Below are 10,186 nucleotides of genomic sequence, written 5' to 3' on the forward strand. Positions count from 1 at the left end.
GAGGTAAACTCGAGAAGAAGGGGGGGGGATCAGTGGCTGATAACACAGGCAAGTCACCGCGGGATAACTTGCCTTTTTTGATGGAGATGCGGGGTAGCCCTAATCTGATAAGCCCCTCTGATATCCCCTGCAACTGAACCTATATATTCGAAGAGGACAACACATCACTAGCGATAGACTACACAAATCATCATGCAGAACAAAGTAAACGTTTTACTGATCGGCTGCGGCGGCATCGGCACCATCGCCGCCCTGAACCTCCAACGCGGTGGACAAGCCACCGTCACCGCCGTCCTACGCTCCAACTACGAGCATGTCAAAGCACACGGCTTCTCCATCAAATCCATTGATCACGGCGAAGTAGAAGGCTTCAAACCGTCCATCCGTACGTCCTCCTGCCCTCTAATCCTCACAACTTACCCCTGCCCGGCACTAATATCACCCAGTCCGCAACACCATCCCCAACATCACCACCGAATCCCTCCCACCCTACGACTACATCGTCGTCACCACCAAGAACTACGCCGACATCCCCCCCAGCGTCGCCGAGCTGATCCACCCCGCCGTGACCCCCGGCCACACGCGCATCCTCCTCCTCCAGAACGGGCTCAACATCCACAAACCCCTCCGCGCCGCCTTCCCGACCAACATCCTCCTCTCGGGGGTCAGCTTCTGCGGCTCCCACCAGGTCGCCCCGGGACGCATCATCCACGAAGACGACGACGAGCTCTACATCGGCGCCTTCCGCAACCCCGCCCTCGCTGCGGAGGTGGAGGACGCCGCCGCCCAAGAATTCGTGCGCATCTACGGGGCGGGCGGCAACTGCCAGCCGCAGTTCCAGCCGGACGTCGCCTTCAGCCGCTGGCGGAAGCTGCTGTACAACGCGTGTCTGAATCCGATCTGCGCCATCACCGACCTGGACACGGGCCGCATCCAGCTGGCCGAGGGGGCGGTGGCAGAGCTGGTGCGGCCGGCGATGCGCGAGATCCAGGCCGCCGCCAGCGCGTGCGCGGGGGTCGAGCTGCCGGATGAGACGCTGGAGAAGATGATTACGCTGGACCCGGTGACGATGTACAACCCGCCCAGTATGCAGGTGGATGTCCGCAGTGGGCGGTTCACGGAGTTTGAGAACCTGGTGGGGGAGGCGGTGCGCGAGGGGAGAGCGAATGGGGTGTCGATGCCGACGTTGACGGTCTTGTATGGGATCTTGAAGGCGATGCAGTGGCGGACAAAGGAGCGGAGGGGGTTGGTGACGGTGCCGGCGGCGGAGGATCATACTGTGAAGAAGTAGTAGTCTATTGTCTTTTTGAATTAATTCCCTTTCGGTTGGCATTATTCAACTACTGGTACATCTGTGATACTGCCCTAACTTGATCTGAGCCCGAGAATGGCAAAGGCATCATGACAAGCTGTTGTCCTTCATCTGAGGAGTAGTCTTCCAGACCAATAGGATGCAACCTCTTTGGCATGGTATGTATCAAACACCGTCCTGAAGCCAGAATTCCTGGAAATAGCCGAGCAGGTGAGCTCGGCAACAGGCCGAATAAACAGACCTCAAGGCGGCTGGAATAGCGTCGCCAAGCCTTCCAGCCCACGAGGCAGACAAACCCCATCAGCGTTTAAAGGGAGTACTCGAGATCCTCGTCATCCACGCTAAGAGTGGCGTGCTCGAGCATAGCACAGATAACTAGACGATTCCGCACCATGGCACTGTTTTATACACGACCCTTATTCACAGGAACCCATCACTGGGACCTGACCCCAACATGGCTCCCTCGCCCGAACAAAAGCGTCCACAGGCTGTGGAGACCAGACTCCACGAAGCATCCCCAGATTCTAAAGACTCGCAGTTTGACCAGCCCGCACACGAACTCGCCCCGCGGCAAAAATGGTACCAGTGGTTCGCGCCCACCGATTCCCCGGCCGAGCGCCGACTGATCCTCAAACTGGACGGTCTCATCATCGTATTCGTCTTCCTGGCCTATTGGGCGAAAGTGCTCGATTCGTCCGCCACGAGCACCGCCTATGTGAGTGGCATGAAGGAGGACCTGAAGATGTACGGCAACCAGCTGAACTACCTGAATACGGTGTATATGTAGGTGCAGCTACCGAGTAGCAGGTCACGGGCCATGGTGCTGAGAGGTCTAGGGTTGGTTTCATCACCATGCAGATTCCCCTGACCTTAGTTGTACGTTTCCCCGTGGCTTGCGCGCCGCACGAATGTCACTCGTTAGAGTGAGGTTGACACCAGGGGAGGATAATAGATGACGCGGGTGCCCGTGAATTACTTCCTACCCGCCGCCGATCTGCTCTGGGGGGTGCTCACGCTGGCCCAGTACAAAGCAGCCAATGTCACCCAGCTCTACGCCCTCCGGTTCTTCGTCGGGGCACTGGGCGGCTTCTTCTTCCCCGCCGTGCAGTGGTACCTGGGCAGCTGGTACAAGGGCGCCGAGCTGGCGCGACGGGGGGCCCTCTTCTTCATCGCCAGCCAGGTGGGCAGTATGAGCGCCGGCTACATCCAGGCTGGAGCGTACGCGCAACTCAACGGGCGGTATGGCATTGAGGGGTGGCGGTGGCTATACATCATCTGTAAGCACCTTTCTGTGCGATCTCGCAATCTCGTTTCGTTCACACAGCAAGGGGTTTCGGCAAGTCAAGGCTAACGGTCGAGCCCAGGCTTCGCTTGCACCATCCCCATCGCCTTCCTCGGGCTCTGCCTCCTCCCCAGCACGCCCGAGACCTGCACCTCGCGCTTCCTCACGCCGGATGAGATCCAGCTGGCCCGAGCCCGCATGGCCGCCGAGAACCGCCAACCGCGCGAACCCTTCACGCTCGCCAAGATCCGGTCCATCCTGAAGGGCTGGCGGCTCTGGGTTCTCGTCGGTTTTGCCTTTTTCTTCTCGCAGGCCGACGGGGTCTCGTCGAACAGCGGCCTCTCCCTCTGGCTGAAAGCCGAGGGCTACTCCGTCGCCAACATCAATACCATCACCACGGTCTCGCCCGCGGTGACCATCCTCTCCTCCATTGTCTGTGGCGTGCTCTCGGATATCTACGACGTCAAAGTCGCGCTCATCGCCACGACGGCCGGGCTCAACATCTTTGCCTGTACTGTGCTGGCGATCTGGCGGGTGCCGGTCGGACTGAAGTTCTTCGCCTTCTTCTTGTCCGGCACAGCGGACGGGATTGCGGCGATCATCTATGCGTGGGCGAATGAGATCTGCGCGAGGAGTTCCGAGGAGCGCGCGCTGGTGATCAGTGCGATGAACACGGTGGGGAATACCTTTGGGGCGTGGACGCCGTTGCTGTAAGTAGATCTCGTGAGGACCAGTCGGGTGAAGCTAATTTCGGGGAAACAGGGTGTGGAAGACGGTGGATGCGCCGCGATATCTGATCGGGTACAACTGGACCATTGCGTTGGATGTGTGTATGCTGTTGATGCTGGTTGTTTTGCAGCGCTGTTGGCGGCGCGAGCAGAGACGTCCAGCTGGGTCGGGGGTCTAGCTCGTCCTCTTAGACGGACTCGTAGAGTTCACATCGAAGGTTCAAGTTGAAGGTCGTCTCCTGTTAGCTGTGAGTTAAGCGAATATCACCTGAAGCAGGATGCTCTGGTATGTAGCCATCAGCCATGTTCCGCTACGATGGCGCTGTCGCATTAAATCCACCAGATACCATTGATCCTATAGGAGGTCAGCCTTGACCCGCATTGTACATCTGTTTTCAGACCGAAGACTCACCTTTTGATCTTCAGTTGCCGCGAGTAGCGTCTTGTGAATAGTCATGGCAGTGCTCCGCGCTTCCGAGTTCGCTTTAATCACAGCCTGTCAATAACATGCCACACAACTGAATGTGTGCCAGTTATCAAGAGATTGGCATGCGTGGTACAAGGTCTAAAGAGTAGATCGGACATGCACGGCAGTGAGTCAGGGGTTTCCCCTTAGCCCTACCGCTCATATCTTGGGCTTTATGAATGATTCTCAATCATCGAGGATCAGCCGTGTCTTGGGTTCATATCTTTTTGATGTCGACGAGACCGACAGGATCTTGCAGTCTTGTGGTGAGTCAGATAGTTGGTGAAGCGTGCCTAGCCTTAAAGCGATTTGCGACTTGTGACTGGCAAGCGACCGGATTCATAATTCGATCTCTGGGCTAAGTCCGCGGGTAGTTGTCGCATGAGGCGTCCAATGTAGCTTGCCTTGCCGAGGATCCTGTCCAGTGAAGCCGAGCTGTGATCGCTGCCATTGACTCCGACCAGCGTTTCAACAAACCAGCCCTGAACCAGTTAACCAGGCATAGATGCCCGTAGTTGTTGCTCAGGGAGGAGATCATCACCGGTCATGCAATACCCATGTGATATACACACCCAGCAGCCCAGCGGAAAGAGCGCTGCAAAGCACTGCCAATAAATATCAAATATCCTGAAACACAGCGTGCAGCGTGCACGACCACAATGCGCATACAGTCGACATCACCATCCCCTTCCAGCGCCGCATGTTCAACTCCCCATAACACAACCTCCAAACCGCGAAACCACTCACTCCATCCCTCCTCACTCACTCACTCACTCAAACACTACCTCCCGCCTCCTCATCACAACCAACATCTCATACGCCGCCACCCCAACCTCCTCCCCCGTCTTCACCTCCAACTCCCAACCCCCGTGTTCATCAAAACACGGGGCATAATCCATCCAATCTGCCTGAGGCCCCAACCAAACCACCATCTGCACCAGCCCATTTCCACTCTCATTCCCACCAGCCCCAGCCCCAGCCCCAGCCCCAGCAGAAAAACGCGAACCACCCCCCAGAACCTCCAAATACCGCCTCACCAACCCGGGCTCCCGCGGATACACAAACATCCACGCCCTGGCCGCCGCCGCCCTCTCACAAAGCCCCCACGTCCCCGGCACGAGATTCATATCCAGCTCGTCAATATACCGGTTCACATCGGCGCGGACCTCGACGCCTTCGACGGTGATGTCCGGGTGGCGGTATGAGATCAGGGCCTCGAGTAACCCGGACCCGCTGCCGATGGAGACGGTGAAGTGCGGGTGGGCGGGCAGGAGGTTTGTGGCGAGGTAGGTGGTCAGGGTGCTGGAAAGGGCTAGACAGCAGTTGGGGAAGGGTTGGGGGTGGGGGGTTAGTTGGGCGGAGAGTTGAGAGAGGTTCATCTTGGGGGATGTATGCGGATGTATTTGGAGGGGGTGTGGAATGTGGTGTTGAGATTAGGGTTAGATGGAGGGGGGGTTATGGGTGAAGTGGCGCGTCTTACTGTAAGGGTAAGTAGGGTAGGGTGGAATGTTGGGTAATGTGTGTGTGCGAAAGGAAAATTGATGAGATCCGCGGGAGGGTCGGGGAAGGGATTATCCGGGGTGTGGTATCGGCACGGGGAAGTCTTACCGTATTTCCACTGCAATTGATGGATAGATATTAAAGGTTCGGAAGGGAGGTCGTTCCAGATGAGATGATGGACCTGATGTCTGATCTGTACTACTCTTCACCAATAAGCCCTAACTGAGGGCTCGAATGACCCTCGTCATACTCTCTCCCTTCTTGCAAACCACAACTATTGAAATAACAATGTCGCTGTTTATCATGCTACATTTATATTATATACACAATCTACAACATGGCCTCACGGAATCTCCGCATACACCCGATCGGTCAACTTGGGCGGCTCCAGGAAATCCGATGGCACCGTCTCCGGCAGCTGATTCTTCGCCGCCCATTCCCGGATCTCGTCGAAGTTGCGGCACTTGTGTTGCGTGTTGAAATCCACAAAAGGCTCCGGGTGCTCCGGGTGCACCCAGACTTGGCCGAGGACCCCGACGTCGAGGCTGCACATGAGCTGCTGGCGAAGAACGTCAAGGCAGTGCGCTGCGGCGGTCAGCGAGCGGTTATCCGGCATGGACAAAGCGAATACTTACAGACGTGGTGGCGGACAATGTAATCGTCGTTGGTGAAGGCACCCGTGCCCAGGTTGTGGTAGTAGTCGTAGTTGTAGTACAGAGATTGGCGGAGGAGGTTCTGACGGCCGGGTTAGCTGAACCCTTATTCCAGACAGCAACTCAACCGCATCGACATACCAAGCAGTGCAGATGGTGAAATCCCTCCACATTCGCCGGATAACCGCCACCGTACTTCTCCCGGATCTTGACCTGATGCGCGGCCAAGCCGGATTTCTGGGCATCCTCGACGGGGACCCTGACAGCTCGGACTGGATTACAGGTGAGTGATCGGGTCAACACAGAGAGAACTGTCTCAGCACTCACAATTGGCACCGAGGGACTCCCAGGCAGCGTCTACTTCAGGGCTCGCATCTTGACGGAAGATGTTCTGCTTCAAGAGCGAGCCGTTGAAGGGTTGTTGGTGGTACTTGAGTCCCACTTGTCCGATGACAGGTGCTGTGAGCGCGTCAGCTTGCTATTGTGATTCAACCCCAACTGCCATCCGGCACTGTATATCTTCAAAGAGAGGCGGGAAAGACCTACAGTATTGGGTGGTCCGTCGCGTGCACGACTTGTCCAAGTCCCGTTGGTTGTGGCCGAGGAAGACCCCGATCAAACACGACAGAATTGCAATTGCAACGATAAACAAGACCCGCCACCGTCCTCCGAGAAACGCCTTTGAGGAACTGTTGTTCTGCGACCAGTGGGTGGCTTCCTCATCTACCAGGAGCCTCTCCCGGTCTGTAGAAGTGGACCGTTCGGAGGAGTGCATTTTGTCCTCAAAAGAAGGGGTATCTCTAGGAAAATTCATGATGGATTGAAGACAAAACTAAAGAACAATGTCACACATGAAAGAATAGAAAGGGAAATCTTCAGAAAGATGGAGGGGAGATCTGAAAAAGAGTGATCAGACGAGATGTTTATTCATGGGGGGCTTGGACAACAGGCCGAAGGGGTGGCCTGAGGTGGATATCTTTCTTCTTGTTCTTCGTCAGAATCTCCGTGACTCTCCGCCTGCATGAAAAAAGTGTCTAATAATATCTCAGTCAGATGTGACTGTGACTTCAAGCCAGTAAGACATGGCCAGTGCATCGACGGGAAGGGCGCTCATTTGGTGGTGAGTGAGACACCCGCCGCTTAGCCGCATGTCTGTCTCATATTCTTGTGGGAACTTGTGGGAACTTATGGGAACTTATGGGAACTTGTTGCCCGCCTTACAGCTCCGCATTCTTGAAGCCGACGCTCATCTGAGACATGACGCAAAGATGCCTTACTCTCATCCGGCTTCTACGCCTTTCATCATTCAATCTCCCCCGCCTCGGTCCATTTCCGTCCCCCCTCCGAGGCTTTGCCCCTCCACCGGCAGAGAGGCTCATCTCACCTTGCAGCATCATCTGAGTCAATTCGATATGGTGCTCCACGGGAACAAGACGTGAGGCAAAAACTGTAACCTGAATTCCCGATGGATCCCATTCGTTCTGCAGCTTATGATTGGCACCATTAACTCTTGGCCTCTCTTCGCACGTCCCGGCGATGGTACAATCCGAGACGTGGCCAATCATCCTGTTGCGGTCTGTATACTAGAGGTACTCACTGACTATAGCCGAGCATTGCTGCTGCTGCTGCTGCTGCTGCTGCTGCTGTTGTTGCTAATGTTGTACTTGCACCTGCCTCTGTCTCTGTCGCTAATTATGGATCGTCAGAACATGAAAGAAATCTCGCCGAGACAGAAGTTATAAATACAGCCTGCAGTCCGACCTTGTCGTGCAGTATCCCAACCACCCATCTGCAGTTGTCCTGAATTTCTTGTGCTCTCCTCTCCTCTCCTCAAAAGTCATCATACGTTTCACACATCATGCACACTCTCTCCAAGAGCCTCCTGCTCGTGCTGAGCAGCAACCTGCTGGCCGTCAGTGCCGCACCTGTGGGCGAGGTTGCCACCTCCACCACTACCACTGCTGCTGCCACTACAACTGCCCCCGCAGGCTATGGCAACTACGGCGATTACGGCAATTACGGTACATATGGTAATTACCAGAACTACAAACGTGCTGAGGAGGAGGCATCCTCTTCGACCTCCTCGGCCGCCTCCACCACCACTGCCCCCGCAGGCTACGGCAACTACGGCAACTATGGGGATTATGGCAGCTATGGCAGCTACCAGAACTACAAGCGTGAGGACAAGCCGGTAGAGGAGGCCCCCACCACGACCACGGCTACCCCGGCCAGCTACGGCGACTATGGCAACTATGGCACCTACGGCAACTATGAGAATTACAAGCGGGGAGCCGAGGCCTCCAGCTCGGAGACCACTACAGCTGCTGCCTCGACCACTACTGCCCCCGCCGCCAACTATGGCAGCTACGGTAACTATGGGGATTACGGCAGCTACGGCAGCTATCAGAACTACAAGCGCGACGACAAGCCCGCCGAGGAGGAGGAGGAGGAGGCCGCCTCCACCACCGCCACTGAGGTCCCCTCCGCCACGGGCACCCCAGTCAGCTACGGGGAGTATGGCAACTACGGCAGCTATGGTAACTACCAGAACTACAAGAGAGAGGATGAGCAGCCCACCAGCTCGTCGACCAGCTCGGCCCCTAGCACCAGCACCACGACCGCTCCGGTCAGCTACGGGGAATACGGCAACTATGGCACCTACGCCAACTATGGCTCGTACAAGCGCGACGAGGAACCCGCTGCCCATGCGGAGGAGGAGGAGAGCACCACCTCGAGCGCCTCCTCCACCGCCACCGCCCCGGCCGGGTACGGGAACTACGGAAACTACGGCAACTACGGCAACTATGGAACTTACCAGAACTACTAGTAAAAGACGAGGGGATAGCTCGAAATGGTAAGAGGGTCACAGAGAGAATCTTGGGATAGATATCATTCTCGTGCCGTCGGGGTCAGACCCAGGGGTGAGTGACATGGATTGGGAAATGATGCAATGAGGATCGCCAAGGGTGTACACATTTATAGTATTCAGGCAGCGGACACTTCTGGATCGAGGGGATGCTGGGATGTCTTGGCCCAGTGGACTGCAAATGTTCGTTCTTGTACTTAGCTTAGATCGTCCGCCATGAAATACTGTTTGTTATGAGACACGCGGTGTACTTCTACTGGGTGGAGAGTATCTACTCCGTAGTGATGACCATCGATGATGTCACGTGACCTGGGGTCCGGCATCAACCCTGAAGCTTCTTCCGGCCTTGCATAACATACGCAATGCGAATTCACCAGTTAGAAGGGCCGTCCGATCAGCTTACGTTGGCAGTCTATGATCCAGGTCGATCATAGGGGTGTCGTTAGACGTGGTGCAGTGTTACATACGTGTGCTACGAACATATTGACTAGTACACATTTACCTAATGAACGGAAGGGAGGTTGTACAATTGCGACCTAGCGATGGCTGCGACAGGGTGTGCGATTAAAAATCAAGTTCTATCTTGGGACGGACGGGATCTGGCCGGCGATTGGGTCTTCAGGGCAGATCCGTTCCCCGCTTCCCCATAATATAGGCTCAAAGGACTCACCGCGGTCGCCACTGTTCCCACTTGAAGAGTCATTGAATGTTTAAATCCATGGTTGTTCGTTGCGAGGGGCATACTCCAGAGCCTCGACGGTTGCCGGTCTGCTCATATCGCCGATCATTTTCGTGGACTCGGATAGGCAGATTCGCTAGGTGATACTTGGAGATGTCACTGCATAAACCCTCATAGTGCACGGTCCGATACCGCACCGGGGCAACAAGCGTCAGCTGACCATGGTAGAGTCCATGCACCCACCATCGACTGCTGCAACCTTAGTGAATGACACTAACTATCCAAAATCAAAGACAACAACAAGTTATGGCAATGGGTTTGAAAGAGATACTACATGATGGGCCCGATTTCGCCGACCGATACCAGCTCGTATCACTCCCCATCCAATCAGAAGAAAACTATAGTGGCCGCGAGAGCGGCATCGGAGTCCGCCGCAGGGATAGCCGAGGCGCCAGATGCACCGCTGCAGAGCTGCACAGCTCGAGAGGGGAAGATGACTCGATCGTCGCCAGTAGCATTGGATCTACACCGAATGGTTGGTTGATGCACATGGTACGTCTCCACCGCAAAGCCGGGGCGAACACATTTTTGGGGTAAGTTGAGGATAAAGAAGTCGAGTCATCAATCATCCTTCCAGCCAGCCTGCCTGACCGGAGCTAGGTTTTTTTTTTTTTTTTTTTTTTTTTTTTTTTTTTTTTTT

The 10,186-nt window shown here is 55.6% G+C and overlaps 5 protein-coding genes across 5 annotated transcripts; 3 read left to right on the top strand and 2 right to left on the bottom strand.

Annotated features, from left to right (window-relative positions):
- Positions 1 to 181: 181 nt before the first annotated feature.
- On the top strand, positions 182 to 1,374 carry BP01DRAFT_409300 (ketopantoate reductase family protein). The gene is made up of 2 exons (XM_025578848.1): positions 182 to 385; positions 447 to 1,374. Exons 1-2 carry the CDS (start codon positions 193 to 195, stop codon positions 1,289 to 1,291), a joined length of 1,038 nt encoding a protein of 345 aa, XP_025433858.1. The 5' UTR covers positions 182 to 192; the 3' UTR covers positions 1,292 to 1,374.
- A 392-nt stretch (positions 1,375 to 1,766) lies between these two features.
- Positions 1,767 to 3,501, top strand: BP01DRAFT_409302 (MFS general substrate transporter; the record flags this gene model as incomplete). Its single annotated transcript, XM_025578849.1, has 6 exons — positions 1,767 to 1,791; positions 1,834 to 2,095; positions 2,149 to 2,188; positions 2,265 to 2,589; positions 2,677 to 3,304; positions 3,357 to 3,501. 6 exons carry the CDS (start codon positions 1,767 to 1,769, stop codon positions 3,499 to 3,501), a joined length of 1,425 nt encoding a protein of 474 aa, XP_025433859.1.
- Positions 3,502 to 4,558: 1,057 nt separating this feature from the next.
- BP01DRAFT_335514 (uncharacterized protein) lies at positions 4,559 to 5,167 on the bottom strand (the record flags this gene model as incomplete). The annotated part of the gene is made up of 2 exons (XM_025573202.1): positions 4,559 to 4,741; positions 4,808 to 5,167. The coding sequence occupies 2 exons, from the start codon at positions 5,165 to 5,167 to the stop codon at positions 4,559 to 4,561; spliced, it is 543 nt and encodes a 180-aa protein (XP_025433860.1).
- A 259-nt stretch (positions 5,168 to 5,426) lies between these two features.
- BP01DRAFT_354404 (oxidase ustYa family protein) lies at positions 5,427 to 7,072 on the bottom strand. The gene is made up of 5 exons (XM_025574413.1): positions 6,488 to 7,072; positions 6,269 to 6,400; positions 6,083 to 6,213; positions 5,924 to 6,023; positions 5,427 to 5,873 (listed from the first exon to the last, which is right to left on the bottom strand). Exons 1-5 carry the CDS (start codon positions 6,714 to 6,716, stop codon positions 5,632 to 5,634), a joined length of 834 nt encoding a protein of 277 aa, XP_025433861.1. The 5' UTR covers positions 6,717 to 7,072; the 3' UTR covers positions 5,427 to 5,631.
- A 727-nt stretch (positions 7,073 to 7,799) lies between these two features.
- Positions 7,800 to 8,768, top strand: BP01DRAFT_380439 (uncharacterized protein; the record flags this gene model as incomplete). Its single annotated transcript, XM_025577223.1, has 1 exon — positions 7,800 to 8,768. The coding sequence occupies one exon, from the start codon at positions 7,800 to 7,802 to the stop codon at positions 8,766 to 8,768; it is 969 nt and encodes a 322-aa protein (XP_025433862.1).
- Between the last annotated feature and the right edge of the window lie 1,418 nt (positions 8,769 to 10,186).

Source organism: Aspergillus saccharolyticus (genome assembly GCF_003184585.1).
Source record: "Aspergillus saccharolyticus JOP 1030-1 unplaced genomic scaffold BP01scaffold_6, whole genome shotgun sequence".
Taxonomy (NCBI): Eukaryota; Fungi; Ascomycota; class Eurotiomycetes; order Eurotiales; family Aspergillaceae; genus Aspergillus; species Aspergillus saccharolyticus.